The 16,506-nt window shown below is 35.9% G+C and overlaps 1 protein-coding gene across 1 annotated transcript in view; it reads left to right on the forward strand.

Annotated features, from left to right (window-relative positions):
• Positions 1–16,506, forward strand: part of LOC136041185 (endoplasmic reticulum-Golgi intermediate compartment protein 3-like) — a 69,491-nt gene that overhangs the window by 21,035 nt on the left and 31,950 nt on the right. Inside the window, exons 4-6 of the mRNA XM_065725741.1 lie at positions 3,078–3,240; positions 8,611–8,668; positions 16,375–16,503. Of these exons, the coding sequence (XP_065581813.1) occupies positions 3,078–3,240; positions 8,611–8,668; positions 16,375–16,503 (350 nt within the window). The remainder of the gene's footprint in view (positions 1–3,077; positions 3,241–8,610; positions 8,669–16,374; positions 16,504–16,506) is intronic.

Here is a 16,506-nt window from a genome sequence, read left to right on the forward strand (position 1 = left end):
CAAAACTATTCAGACAATTAGGTAGGTCACTGGGACAAGAAAGTCTATTTCTTGGAGCACCTTTTAGATTAGATGAAATGGAAACCGGTGATTATATGGATTTGTTATTTTCATGCGGATTTGGAGCCGAGAATATAAACTTCTTAAGATACGAATAACAGAAAGGGGAACACCTCTTCGTATGAAGGAGCGTGGCTCTAAAGTGTCAAATGCATGCCTAACATCGTGTGCTGTCAGAGCGAGGCTTCTTCTGTCAAATTCAACCTTGGTTAGAACATTAGCTTCAAGACTAAGGGCATCAACGTACCCTATTTAATGCTGAAAACCAAACTGGTATGCTGGAACCCTGCATTTCTCCTTTAACTCATCTACAAAAATTAGCTCAAACAGTTTACAGAATGTAGTAGAGATTGTTGAGCAATCCTATTTGTGACAAGAGCAAAGGGGTTCCATGGATAACATGAAATGTAAGTGCATTCCCTCCCTTTCTCCCCTTATTAGTACCTCCGTAAAAGTGGCTTTCCACTATATTTTTATAGCAGACAGAGTCGATTTAAAATATAAAAAATATCAATTTATTTGAAATTTACCATATGTTCTCAAAAACAGTTGTGAATATTTGCAAAGAAACATGAACCATAAATTTTTTATAGCTTTATTATTTTGAATATGCTTTATTTTTAGCTTGAATTGGGACCAACAATGTGTCTTTGTATACTCAAACTTGAAATTTTGCGCTAACTTCGGGGTAGAGGAAGGGATATAAAAAATTTCCTTAGTTGGGTTTTTTCAACTTTAGTATTTATTTATATATTATATATTTATATATATATATATATATTTATATTTATTTTATTATTTATATTTATTAGCAAAAACACCATATTTCTACCTGGTACCCTGTCTATTTGCTCCTGTAACTGTAAGTAAAATTCATCTGAGTCACTAGTATCTCCATCAGTTGGTTCAATGGGGGCATATACTACTATAACTGATACCCTAAACTTTTTAGTCATAAAATGAGCAATTAGTATTCTATTATTAATACCTTCCCAGCCTAAACAAGACTTAGCAGCTTCCTTATTCATCATGAGCCCTACTCCCTGTCTATGTACCCCATCCTTCCTTCCTGAGTAAACAAATTCTATGTCACCTAATTTCATGCTTTCTACCCCTGGGATATGAGTTTCTGAAACTCCTAATAAATCCAGTTCAAACCGTCTGAATTCGTCAGTCAAAATGTCGATGCGATAGTCATTTTTTAACGTCGTAACATTCCAAGTTCCAATTTTCATGTTCTTTAAATCTTTGAAATTATTTTGGCCTCAAGAAAAGCAGTGATCCCGGATACCAGTGCAGGATGGGGACCAACATATCTTCTCAAGTCTACACCGAAGCGCTTAAGCTGGCTTAGAACCGGACAGCAAGAAGTCCCTGGGACCTCCAGTAAGTTGGAGGCTTTGTGCAATCCTGGGCCCATCTTGGTCACAACATGGTTTTCAGCACTTGGCGATGCTCTTCTATCAACAAGAGTCGAAATCCTGCACAGACAGTCCCAAGCCTATTACCTCCGACTCATTATATATTCATGCCTACAAATATTATGCTACTACGGGGAGGCAGCCCATAGTAGATAAATTAGCTAGGAAGAGGTTTTTCAGCCCGAAAACGCCCATCAAAACAAACCAAGCCCAGAAAATTATCCAATAATCAGAATCCCGTACGAGTGCTGTGTTGTTTACTAGGCTATAATTTCCTCGAGGGGCGCCACTCCTCAAGTGGGAAAAATTGACCGCAAGTTTCCCAGTCTTGCAGGTACCCCGAAAGGGTCGAGGCAGCCCTTTACAGAGGCCGTTGTCCATAAATCTGGATCTTACGCCCTGCCGCAGTTGTCCTCCTATAGAGGATCCTCCCACGATGGTGTTCTGCTTCACCATGCAATTTAACCCATTACTGGGAGAAGGTTTGTAACTCATCTGACGCGTGAACACGGCAGTTGGCCCTGCTGAGTGTACATTTGAGGGGCCTTCTTCCTCCTCCACTCTATGCATTTGGGGAGACACCCCAATCATGGAGTGTCTCCCCTGCTTCCAATGAAATACATACGCCTCTGAAAATGCCAAAAGTTTTAAGTTTTAGGTTGCCTTTTAGTTTCTGACATAATCAACGGTATGCCAATAGTTGAGGCAATTACGTTCCTCTGAATGAAACGGTTTCAACTCCTTTTAAAGGAGTTCGAAAGGGATCTTAGGGGGATTGTTTTTGTTGTCAAAGGGTTTTGCCTTGCCACTGGTTTTTATAGATAAGTTGTGAGAATGCAAGGACTTAGGATAGTAATGAAACGAACAAAAACTAGAGAAAACTTTAGCCAGTGCACAAAATTTGGAAATGCATTTTTTTTTTTTTTTTTTTTTTTTTTTTTTTTTTTTTTTTTTTTTTTTTTACTCAAATCCCCAATCACATAAAATAGATCTCTGTAAGAGGCAGCTTCTTTCGTAATCAAAATTTACGACTTGGCATTTTTTACCGCACGAATCTATCTTAATATAATATATTTCTTGCTTAGAATACACGCAAATATGTGGATTATGCCCTTTGGTTAAATCTAGCTCTTTATCATTAGCCCATGTATAGCAAAAAAGAAGAAAAAAAAAGCTAGTATTTTTGCTTAGGTAGGTATATAATGCTTTATATAATATGCCTATCGAAATCAACTAAAATAGGTTTTTGGGGAGATCTCTTCTCTCTTATTTATTTTATTTTATCTAAGGTTCAAATCTTTTAATAGTTTTTTTTTTTATCAAAATTTCTGTTAAACTAATCTTGGGATAATGCGCGTCATTTCTCCTGGGGGGTCATATGTAATGTTGTCAGTGTACCATTCCTCAGCTTTTTGCTAGTAATAGTGATTTTAAAACGAGGTTTTTTCGTCAGGCCTACGACAAAACTAACTTACAGCTGCTTTTATTAATTTTTGTCATTTCCTGTAGCATTAAAAATAAATGGTGATACAACTCTGTCCTCCAGTTCACGCTGCGAATTTCTGAATTTACCTGCTTTTCTTCTTTGTGTTTTAGATGCTGTAATACCTGTGATGAAGTAAGAGATGCATATCAGCGAAAGGGTTGGAGGTTTGTGCCATCAACTGTCGATCAATGTAAAGATCAAGCTGAAGTGAGGAAAGCAGATAAAGCATTTAAAGAAGGCTGCCAAATTTATGGACATCTAGAAGTGAACAGGGTAATTCCGACTTATTTCTATGCTTAATTTTTCTAGTTCACATCACTCTCTTCACATTTCCTTTGATACTTCCCTTAAAATTTGAATTTTGTGTACAAGGAAGTATGGGATTGCAACACCAAGCCGTCCGAGGTCAAAACAGCTGTGCTTGCTACTCCCTCTGTTCAAAGCTTCCCTTTTTGCTCCTTCTTTGTCTTTAGCTTTCTTCCTATATCCTTTCTTATGTCATCTTCTTATCCATCCAGGAACGACCTAATGGGATAGGAGTAGGGATGGTGAAATTCTATACTGAAAAATCGTATAGTATTTTGGAGGTAGAGGCATGGAAAAACAAAATGGTACAAAGATTTTCATTAGCTGGTGCCTTGTTAACTAGCTTGTTAATTAGCTGGTGCTGCAATGAGCTCGCAGCTCATTGCAGCACTATACAGTGTGAGACCAACTCATGTGCTGCTCTTCCACTCTAATCTATTCAATTCCTTGCCCTATGCTCCCTCCTTTGAATTTAGTTTAGATCCTTTCTTGTGACCTTTTCCCACCCGTTCGGGGACGACCTAATGGGATGGGCATACAGATGCCGAAATTTTATATTGAATAATGGTATAGGGATTTTGGCTGTAGAGACGTGGGAAGACAAAATGGTATGGAGATTTTTCGAACAGAAAATCTGCTTCGTTAGCTGATCACAGCTCATTGCAGCATCAAGTCATGTGACCACCGATGCGTACGCTAATCCTCCAGCCTAATCTGCTCAAAACCTGAATAATTACTCCCTTCCATGAAGTTGCATTTTCTTAAAAGCCTTCCTTATGACCCCTCTCCGCTCGAATCGGGAATGACCTAATGGGACTCGAATATGGATTTTGTATCGAACACATGGCAACATTTTGTTCTGAATAGTGGTACAAAAATTCTGGGTGGCATAGAAACGGAAATACAAAACAGTATGGGGATTATGCCTTAGAACTTCTGTTTTACAAAGTCATAAATTTTTGTGTGAACTGAAATTTCTGAGTTAAATCTCTTATATTTGTAAAGACACCCATCGCATTGTTTCTTCATTATAGATAAGTTCAAATGGCAAAATAATATATTGATTCAGAGGAGCCATTTCAGTTTACTTTTAAGAGCCATAACTGAAGAAATTTTTTTTTATTTTTAAGAAAGTTTTCAGATGTTTTTCGGTTTTAACACAGTTTCGGATGAACTGCATACTTTGGGGTCCTTCCAACCCAACTTAATTCTGTCTTGCTGCAAATACAAAACCACCGATCTTTGTTTTAATTTGGAATCTGATAGTTTGAAACAAGTCCATTAAAGAACATACACAATTTTTTTTTTGCAAGCAAAATCGTTCCTATAAAGTTGTATGTCGTTCCTGTAATGTTTTCCAGTGTCTTTCCGCATGCTGAATTCTAGAATTACGATAAAAAAATTTATTCAAAAACAATGGTTAAAATTTTTCACGTTTTCAAACAGTTCATGGTAACAAACTGTAAATAAGAAGCGACTTGACCCAATAGTAACCGAAACTCTCAAAAAAGTAATTTTGAGAACAAATAATGCATCAAAAGAATGTTTTTTTATGCTAATTCCAAATGTATAAAACTTGTTAGGTTTAATACAAAAGCGACGAACCTGCGAAAGTTGGCTCGACTATCAAAAAAGGGGGAACAACCCGAAAAAGACAAGCGATCTCAATGAAAATCACACCATTAAGACTGTTGAGGTTTAAAGCTCTTATCTACCAAAATGTGAAATTTTCCTATTTTTTGCCAGAAGAAATATCATGCTTGCGTGTTTTCTTATTATTTTTTTTCCAGGGGTGTTCATATCAAACCAATGATCCCAGAAGATTGGCAAGGGCTCTATCAAACTAAAATTAGAAATATAATGCTTTTTTAAAGGAGAGTAATTACCGCTCTGCCATGCCCTTTTCCCCCCGTGAATATCTGATCAAAATTTTTGGTCCAATAATTAGGCCTCTGGGGATGACATGACCCCCCCCCCCCCCCCCACACCCACAACTCCTAAGGAAAGGGTTGTAAGTTATAGAATTTGCCCTTTGTTTTACATATAGTGTTTGTTATTGGGAAATATACGAATTTTTTCGGGAAAAATCTTATGTGGAGGTAGATTTTTCATGGGGTAATTTTCCACGCATGGGTTAGAGGATTTCCTTTCTTGGTTTGAAAAATGAATAAAAAACTTTTCAACTGACAATTAGGAGCAATATTAAAAATTAAAGCGAATACAAATTATTCCTTATATGAGAGGGGTTGCCGCCTCGTCAATTCCTTGCCCTTTACGCTAAAGTTTGACTTTTTTTTAGTTCTTTAAGAGCGAGTGCTAAAACACAAGGACTTTATGTTTGGAATAAGTAGCTTTTTAAAGCATTAAAAAATTAGCGTAACCACAAAAGGATCGAGGAGGGGGAAGCCCCCTCATATACAGAATTATTTCTGTTTGTTTAAGCTTTACTATTGCTCTTTACTTTCAGTGGTGAATACTTTTTTTTCAAACAGTTCGTAGTAACAAACTGTAAGCAAGGAGCAACGTGGCTCAATAGCAAGCGAAACTCTAAAAAACAGTATTTTGATTTCGATAGATAAATTCAAAGAACTGGCTTATTATTCTGATTCCAAATATATAAGTTTCATTAAGTTTTGTGTTCCGCACCAAACGCTACGATCCTAAGAAAATTTGCTTAATTTTCCAAAAAGGTGGGAAACACCCCTAAAAGTCAAAGAATTTTAATGTAAATCGCACTATCATAATCAAACAGTGGAATTTTACCCGGAATTTTTCTATGTCCATGTGTTTTTTTCACCAGGGGTAATGGTATCTACCCAATGGTCCTAGAATATCGGGAAAGGCCTCATTCTAACGGAAATTGAAAGTTCTATTGCCCTTTTTAAGTAACCAAAATATTGGAGGGTAACTAGGCCCCCTCCCCCACCCCTTTGTTTCCCAAAACTATCCGATCAAAATTCTGCGATAGCCATTTTGCTCACCATCGTTAAAAGGCCCTATAACTATGCCTTTGAATTTAACATGACTTCCCAAAGTCTAGGGGAAAGGTTTGTAAGTAATAAAATTTGTAAATTTTTCACGCATATTATTTGTTATTGGGAAGTATGCATACATTTTCGGGTGGGAGAAGAATTCTATGCTGGGGATTTTTCCACGGGAGAGTTTTCGTGGGGAGAGACCTTTCCAGGGGTAAAGATTGTCAGGGAAAATGTTACACTGGGGGAATTTGCCAGAATTCATATATAAAATTCTTTTTAAATGTCTTGCTTTCTCTTTTCCGTCTCAATTTTACGCGTGGAGTTATTACGGTTGTAAGATATTTCCGTGGGGAGGGGGATTTCCCCGTGGAGGTGGTGCCAGATTTCCGTGCATTATTTTAAAAAAGATCAGAAATGAAATAAAAAGAAACAAGCTTTTTCAGTTGAAAGTAAGGGGCAATGTTAAAACTTAAAACAAACAGAAATTATCACGTATATGAAGGGGGTTGCCCCCTCCTCAATTCCTCACTTTTTATGCTAAAGTTTGAATTTTTACTCCTATAACAAACAAGTATTGATCCAATAAGAGAGGCATACTTACTCCCGCCCTTTACCCATGCCGTTTAAACAGACACTTGGAAAACTATAGATTCTAAGACTATCTTAGCTCTATGACTATCTTAGTTTTTCTGCCCTAGGAATGATGCATGGACGGATAATAAATAGACTCAATCAGCTTATCTGTCTTGTTTTTTTCTGCAATTAGCCATGGCTTGATGCCCACGACTATTTGATTTTAATTCAAGGTCGTTTAGCTAGAACAATAAGAAGCTTTTTTTAAAATACTAAAAAGCTTTAGCGTAAAGAGTGAGGTGTTGAGGAGGGGGCAACCCACCTCATATACGTGATAATTCCTGTTCGTTTTAAGTTTTAATGTTTCTCCTAGCTTTCAATTAAAAAAACTTGTTTTTTTTTATTTGTTATATAATATACAAGCGTAAGTCATGAATCTATATGGTCCTTGAAACAAAAATTCTTTAAGAAGAATTGCACACACGTCGAAGTAGCCCAATGACCGTAGAGGTTAAATTACTTGTCAATAGTTAATAACACGAAGAAGGCTTAAACCCGAAAAATTAATTCTTGAGCAACGAAATTTAATTTACGATCGAATGCATTTTTAAAATTTTTCCTATTTTTATAGAGGAGTAGAAATAACGTTTTGAGCTCTTCATTATATCAACTTTGCGATGATCTAAAAGAAAAATTACACTCTTTAACTGAATAATTCCCGTTCAATTTGCCTATAAGCTACAGTTGCTTTCCAAGCAAATTGTTTTCATGTGTTACAATAATATTAGGACCTCAGTGATGGTCTGGAGAGCGGTCCTTTTCTAGATCTTCGAAACTTTTGGGAGTCTGATTAATAACCTTTAATAACACGTTGATCTTTCATAAACAAAGTTGTGTTCTGATGCTGTGGTTCAGTGTTTCCACTTATTTTGTCTTCTGATGCTGTAATTCAGTGTTTCCACTTACGCTCGATTTTCCCCAAAAGAAAATTCAGTTCTTCGAAATTTTCCGAAAATTAATTTTTCAAAAAATTGAGGATTTTTATTCGCGCTTTTGTCCTTGTATTGCGAATGTTAATTTTCGGGTAAATTTGGAGAAATCAATATTCATTGAGGGAACTCGTCCTAAAAAAAAGAGTAATTCCTACAGAATTGGGAAAACTCCAAAAAATTAGTGGAAACGTTTCCATAAATCCTTAGTAAATTCAGAATTCCTCGAAAAAGGAAAAAAATTCTTCAAGTCCTCGAAAAATTTGAGGACTCTGTGGTTCCCCATTCCTCGGGAAAATCCCTTCACCCCCTCCCTTATTTGGGAAAAACTCGAGGACTTATCATTTGTCAAGAAATTAAATGCTAGTGACGAATAGTTTCGCCTAATTAAATAAGGGGTTATCTTCTGATGATGCAATATAGCATTTTCACTATCTCTTGAATTTTTCTTTAGCAAAATAGGGCTCTTAGAAATCACCCGAAATAGAATATCAACCAAAATTGGCGATTTGTATTCGCGTTGATATTTGTGTATTTACGAAGTTTAATTTTCATGGAGATTTGGAGAAGCCAATTGTTCCTAGGGGAACTCCCTTCCCCGTCCCCTCATAAAATAGGGGAATCCTAAAATATTAGGGAAAACTAAAAAACGCGGTAACCCCCAAAATTCGAGGAAACCTCGAAAAATGGGAAGTAGTAGAATCGCTAATGATAAAAAACTGCACAACAACCTTTTTTCTGATAATTTTATATATATTTTTCTTTATAACATTAAAATTAAAATATTCTTATTTCAGGTGAGTGGAAGTTTTCATATCGCACCTGGAAGAAGCTTTGCTATTAGCGATGTACACGGTCAGTATTTTTATCATTTCTTAAGCCATTCTATCGTTTCATCATAATATTTTTTTTTTCATTTCTTAATATCACTGAATGTCATTACTTATTTCGGCCGTTTGTAGTCAAACAGTCGTGGTAACGAACTGTAAGTAAGGAGCGACCCGGCTCAATAGTTACCGAAACTCCAGAAAAAGGAATTTTTGATACCAATAGATACAACAAAAGAATTAGATTTTTGCGCTGACTTCAAATATATCAATTTCATCAAGTTTTGTCTTACCCATCAAAAGTTACGAGCCCAAGAATACTTGCCTTAATTTAAAAAAGGGGGAAACGCCCTCTAAAAGTCATAGAATCCTAATGAAAATCACACCATCAGATTCAGCGTATCAGAGAACATTACTGTAGAAGTTTAAAGCTCGTATCTACAAAAATGTGGAATTTTGTGTTTTTGCCAGAAGAAAGATCACGGATGGCTGTTTTTTTTTTCTTCCCAAGAGTGATCGTATCGACCCAGTAGTCCTAGAATATCACGAGAGGCTCATTCAAACGGAAATTAAAAATTCTAGTGTCTTTTTTAAGTGACCAAAAAATTAGAGGGCCACTAGGCCCCCTCCCACGCTCATATTTCTCAAATTTACCCGATCAAAATTTTGAGGTAGCCATTTTGTGCAGCATAGTCTAAAAATCTAATAAATATGTCTTTGAGTCCCCAGAGCCCCTGGGGAAAGGGCTGCAAGTTTTGAACTCTGCCCATTGTTTACATACATTGTATTGGTTATTGGAAAGTATACAGACGTTTTCAGGGAGAATTTTTCCTGGAGGGGGTGAGGTGGTAGGGGTTCAGGGGAAGAAGTTTACGTGGGAGGATCTTTCCATAGGGGAAGGTAATTTTCTATGAAGGGGAGGCCGGACTTTCCAGCAATATTTAAGAAACGACCAGAAATTAAATAAAAAAAAAAACAATTCTGTTAACTGAAAGTAAGGAGCAACATTAAAACTTGAAACAAGCAGAAATTATTACGTATATGAGGGAGTTCCCCTCCTCTACCCCGTCAATGCCTCATCCTTTACGCTATAGTTTTTTTTAGTACTTTCAAAAGACCTATTTATTCTAATTAAATCCTTGTGATTCAGGGGTCATTCTTAAAGAATTAGAACAAAATTCGAACTTTAGCGTATGGAGTAAGGTATTGGCGAGGGGGCACACCCCCTCATATACGTAACAATTTCTGTTCGTTTTAAGTTTTAATGTTGCGCCTTAATTTCATTTGAAAAAAAACTTGTTTTTTTTTATTTAATCAGTGCACGTATCTGTTTTCGACGCTTATTTACAAAGAGTCGAGGGCTTCTCCAGGATTTTTTTTGGGACAGAAGGGGGATACAAAAAAAACTATAAAAACACGTAAAAAATTTGTTTTATGCATTTTGTTGCGTTTTTACAAGTAGGACAAACTTTGTTCTGGGGGGGGGGGGGCTGGCAAACCTTGAACCACCACCCCACCAACCCCTGGTTACGGCCCTGCTACAAGTACCTTTGACTGTTCATAATTTATTTTTCATCTCACAGAAAGTCTATGCTAGTGACCTTGTATCTCGAATTACCAAAGCTGTAAAAACTGTTTCCTCTGTTTTGCAAACGTATGGCAAAGTAAATAGTAGGATTTAATCGTAACTGACGATAAAAACTACAACATTGCTTGCGTCTTAAAGTGGCATGATTAGCATTGTCTTAGGGGAATTGAAGTGCCTTTACCTATGATTTTAACTTGGGAGGGATGCCAATTGTGAGGGGGGGGGGGGTGAGAGGATACCTTTTTTTGTGTTTTCCTACTACTAATAATAATAATACTACTAGTAACAACTCACCGCAGCACCAAACCGCCTGAGGCCAACACAGCTACGCACGCTCCTCCTCCATCCCAATCTATTCAAAGCCTCCCTCTGTGCACCCTCCCTGGAAGTTACCTTTTCCTTTAAATCTTTCTTTATGACATCCTCCAACCCTAGACGAGGACGACCTGTTTTCTGTTTAGCCCTAGACGGTTGGCCGAAAAGGACAATCTTCGGCAATCTGTCATCCTTTATCCGCAGAACGTACCCTAGCCATCTCAACCTTTCCTTTTATTATAGCCCTAGAAAGCGGGATTGAACCAAACTTTTCGTATAGTCTACTGTTTGAAATACGGTCAGTCAGTTGGGTAGCAAGACCGATCCGTAGGCAATTTCTCTGGAAAACATCTAGTAAATCTGCATCCGCTTTTCGGAGCGCTCATGCTTCAGAGCCATATTCGGCCATTGTTTTCCAAACACTAAAAAATTGAAAAATCTCCCCTCCCGATTTAGAAATATAGATATTTATGTGTCTTCATAAAGAAAATCGAACAAAAAATGCCTGACCCCATCCCCTAAATTTTAGTGAGTCGTCACCCCTCGGTGTCAAGTTATTTTTGGACTAGAAGGAACTCAACTTCAAATTTAATAGAAGAAAAACAGTACAGTTTTTAAATTGAAAGTAAGGAGCAACATTAACACTTAAAACGAACAGAAGTTATTACATGTATGAAGGGGGTTGCCCTCTCCTCAGTACCTCGCTTTTTGCGCTTAAGTTTGACATTTTGTTCGAGTCGATTTCTTCGATGTATCGAATGTTATCACGGCTCTGTTTCTTAGGGTTTTGGTTACTATTGAGCCGCATCGCTCCTTACTTACATGAAATAAAAGAAACAAGTTTTTTTTAACTGCAAGTAAGGAGTGACATTAAAACTTAAAACGAAGAGAAATTATTCGGTATATGAAAGGGGTTGTCCCCTCCTCAATGTCCCGCTCTTTACGCTAAAGTTTGACTTTTTCTCACAACTGTACTTTTTTTAAACAATAGAAATTTTAGCGTAAAGAGCAGGGCATTGAGGAGGGGACAACCCCTATCATATAAAGAAGAATTTCTGTTCGTTTTAAGTTTTAATGTCGCTCCTTACTTGCAGTTAAAAAAAAACTTGTTTTCTTTATTCAATTTCTGAACGTTTTTGAATTAATGCATGTTTTAATGTTGGCTCTCCGCACATGAATAATTAAAACGAAATTTGTATATTATTTTTTTTGGCTAAATGGCTTTCTGATAGTTTTGATCGGACGATTTTGATAAAAAAGGGGGTGGCGGAGGAGGCCTAGTTGCCCTTCGATTTTTGGCTATTTAAAAGGCAACTAGAACTTTTTATTTTTTTATGAACGTTTTTATTAGTAATAAATACACGTAACTTACGTAACGAACTTCTATATTTGTATATTTTTACTATGTATGTGAATGGGTTCGCCCTCTCGTCAATACTCTTTACACTAAAGCTGGAATTTTGTCCCAATTCTTTAAGAATGACCCCTGAATCACAAAGGCCGTAGAATAAATAGTTGAAATTACTATAAATACTTTAGCGTAAAGAGCGAGGTATTGAGGAGGAGACGAACCCCCTTATATACGTAATATTTTTTTTCGTATTAAGCTTTTATGCTGCTCCTCACTTCCAGTTGAAAAAACTTTTTATTTTCTCGTTGTTTTTTAAATAATGCTGGAAAATCCTGCGTCCCTTTCATGAAAATTCTCTTCCCTCATGATAAATTCCTCCATGGAAAGGTCCTCCCAATTAACCTCATCCCCCCCAACGTGAAGAAGTCCCCCTGAAAACGTCTGCACGCTTCTCAGTAACCATTACTATATGTAAACGATGGTCAAAGTTTGTAACTAGCAGCCCCTCTCCCGGGGAATGTGGGGGATTAAGTCGTCCCCAAAATAATTTTGATGAATTTTGATTTTGTGACTTTGGGAAAAAAATGAGCGTGGGAGACGGTCTAGGTGCCCTTCAATTTTTGGTCACTTTAAAAGGGCACTAGAACTTTTAATTTTCGTTAGAATGGGCCCTCTCGCGACATTGTAGGATGACTGGGTCGATTCGATCACCCTGGGTAAAAAACAAACATCAATGGGTAAACAAGCTATTGTCAGTTTAGGTGAAAGATTCTCAAAATGAATTTTCATATATAACTTTACCGGCATGTACGCAGGATTTTTTTTCGCTGGGGGTGAGGGGAGAGGGCGCAATAACAAAAAAGGATTTTATTTACTGGAATAAGATGTTGTAAGAAATTAGGCGAAAATTTAGAGCATCGAGGAGGGGTGGGTCCCGAGATACCTCCATCCCCTGGTTGCGTGCCTTTAACTATGGTAGTTTTGACGGAGTTCTTAAGACCCTCTAGTCTAGACGTGGCTTACACCATAAACAAAGACGTTGTATCAGTAGTTGTAGTAGTCAAGAGCAAGAATATGTGAAACTGATAAGAAAGGATTAGGCCTTTAGTTTAATTGAACTAAAAGCTACTATCCACTGAGAATGCAGCTGTACCAAACAGACTTAGAATATTTCAACACAAGTTTTATTCCACCTTGATTTCAGTTAATGTCCTACTTTATTTTGATCCAACTAGAAAGTTGTTGACAGTAGACTGGCTCTTTTATTTCATGTTCTTTCTGCATATTGTAAAATAGTTGCTGTGGTATATAGGGCTGTGTTATTATGCAGGATATAGCCTAATTGAAAAAAAAACATCCATGAAAATATATTTACTCGAGCCTTTTGGTAGAAGGACCTCTTTATCTTCTTCCCAACGCAAAGCAAAAGTAAAAAAAGAGACACAAGTAAATGGATAAGAGCATTTTTTATAAGCATAAACTAATATTGCTTCGTAGTGCTCTATTGCGTTGGTTGTTCTTTGTTCAAAGACAAACTTAAGTTTCGCTCTTATCAATTATGCATACTCTTTGGTCTTGACTCGAAGTAATACGATTGATTTCATCGTGATTGTTCATTTCCCCCTCTATCTACGCAATTGGAAATCCACACCATCCATTTAAATAAAAAAAAATGTCGATATCTTAACTAGTCAAATGTTTGTGAAATCTAGAATTCTGTATTTGGTTTACCAAAATCTGAACCTGGAAGAATCCGGTGCTTTGATCTGCTGCTCTCTTTCTACATCCATGTTTAGGTTTATTGAAAATGATGGTGTATTGGTTTCATTCAATTCGAACGAATCCCCTCCCAAGTTCCTATAACCACCCTTCTATGAGACGTAGCTAGGGAATTTTTGCCCTTTTCTGTCCTTTTGTCGGGCACGTTTTGGGGATAACAAATATATTTTTTCTATATTTTCTTCTGCTTCGGGTAGCACTCAGCCCATGGACTAAAGCATATAAGTTTTGAACTGATCGAATTTTTTTTCGCCCTATAACTGACGCTTTGGGAGGGGATATATCGGAAAACTTTATTATGTGCATTTAGTATCTATAGGCACAGGATCTTACGGTTGTAAATTTCACACTGATCAGGATTAGAACGTCTTTTGGCCGATTTCTGGGGAAAAATAATAGTCAGTTAATGTTTCATTTTCTGATTTCGCATTGGTTATTGCAACATTTTAAGTCCAGCCAAATATTTCAACCACAGACTTTCGGAGGTTTTTGGAATAAGAAGTCCTTTCAATTTTCTTTTATAGTTCCTTATAATTCGAAGTTCTAAGCCTCTACGACTTTTAGGGGGGGGGGGTCCCTCTTTTTTCGAAAATCAGGCAAACTTTTCAGGCTCATAAACTTTGATGGCTAAAACCAAACTTAATGAAACTTATATATTTGGAATTCAATTTTCAGTCATTTCAATTTTCCTTTATAGTTCCTTTCCACTATAAAGTGGAGCCAAAATATTCCAGCGTGTTATTTCTTTTTAGTTTTCGAGCATATATTCTAAGAGTTTTTGAAACTATGAAAGGAGCATGAAACCCCTCTTCCAATTTTTTATGTTGCCTCTGGGGTATCTGTGAATTTAAAGATGATTAGAGTATTGTTGTATATGGTCATGACGTGACAGTTAACTAAAATAGTAGGTTGTTTTTAAATTTTTATGGCTAATTGTAAATTTAAGGTTGTTTTAAAACTCTCTTGCCCTGGTATTGACGGTGTTATGGGGTTATTTCGATCAAGTGTTTAATGTATTATACATAGAAATAGAATGTTGTTTAGGTACACTTTTCATGCACTGAGATATCAATTCATGTCCTCGTAAACATTTATGTGTTTGACTTATTTTAATTATTTGTGGGGAGGTAAGTTTTGAGGTAACCTACATAATGCGGTGCTATTATGCCATACCATTTGATCCTTCCCTGCCAGGAGACATGATTGTTTTTTAAGCTCTGACATTGTAATGTGTGCTTTAGAATACTGGTTTGTATAGCCCTATTCAGCTAATGATAAAACTTATTATTACTCCTGCATAAGAATTAGGACTTAACAATGAACAAAAGTCACTATGCATTTAGATAAGAAATTCAAAGCAAATATACTTCATATATCTACCCTCCAATGTTTCTGACATTTGACATTAAATGGTAAATTTCCAGTACAACATAAGGATGAAAACGAATGCTTCACTTCATGCCTTTTCTTATGCTCTTTCATAGTTCAATAATCGTTTCTAGGGTAAATTCCATTTCAATCCATAAGGAGGCCACAAAAGGTAAAACAGTCTATAGTAACCAAAGGTTTACAAACATGTTTCTAAAAAAAATTGTCTAGTAAGAAAAAATTACCATTTGCAGCTGATTTACAAATAGTAATTATTATTTTCCATATTCTTAATAGTAAAGAATTATTTTGAATACAAATTTGTAGGAAAATTTAAAAAGAGCCTGAAAACTCCTGAAAATGATGTCACAGCAAAACTGGCATCATTATTGAGGGGTGTATAAAAACCAAACGAATAAATAAAAATTCAATATAAACAGTCCATTTTTATTATTCAATAAATATCAAATAGTACTCTAGTATTTATTTAGGAGGCTTTGGAGGGCACGGCAACATCATGCTTATTGGTAGTATATGTGTTCAATTTCGGTATGACTTCACATTTTGATATAATTTCTGTTCGTTTGGGTTTCATTTCATCATCTATAGATTTTATAATCACAAATATTGTTTTTACATGCATTACTTCCAGGTTTCTTACATGCATTAATTACTGCTTCGGTTTAATTTTTAATATCACTCTTTCCTTTTTGTTGAAAAACTTTTTTAACATCAGAAATAAATTTTGACAGTTTTCATCAATATATTTCCACTTGAAACACACCTTTCTGAAAATACTTCAAAAATGCACTATACTTCAAATATATTATGAAAATATTTGATAGATTATTTATTTTTGTTTTTATTTTATACATTTTACTCAGTTATATTTTTAAGCCTATTATAAATCACTGCTTTGTTCTATTTGTCCAAGTATTTTTGCAATTTCATTTATGTCTTTTTTATATACTCCTTGATTTTGAGGGAAATAAATAAACATGTAAACGTATACAGCCTATATATCCACCAATATATATATATATATATATATATATATATATATATATATATATATATATATATATATATATATATATATATATATGTATAATATATTCTGTAAAAGTTTACAAATATTCCCTAGAAAACTTCCACTAAGCAGTCTGAAAAAATTAACTAGTGCCATAATTATTTCCCTAGCATGTTGCATTGCTATAGTAAAGGTTTGATGTTCTTGGAACGGATATTTGTATGTGCTGGCCTCTATCTTTTTACGCAATTGAATACAATGATACATACAACATTTAAAAACAAAAGTATTTTTTTTTTTTAGTACATGATGTTCAGCCTTATCTATCCTCAGATTTCAACCTCACTCACAGAATTAACAAGCTATCATTTGGTGCAGCTATACCAGGGGCTATTAGTCCACTAGAAAACACAGAAATTACTGCTGCAACAGGTA

This window comes from Artemia franciscana, unplaced genomic scaffold (assembly GCF_032884065.1).
Source record: "Artemia franciscana unplaced genomic scaffold, ASM3288406v1 PGA_scaffold_1179, whole genome shotgun sequence".
NCBI lineage: Eukaryota > Metazoa > Arthropoda > Branchiopoda > Anostraca > Artemiidae > Artemia > Artemia franciscana.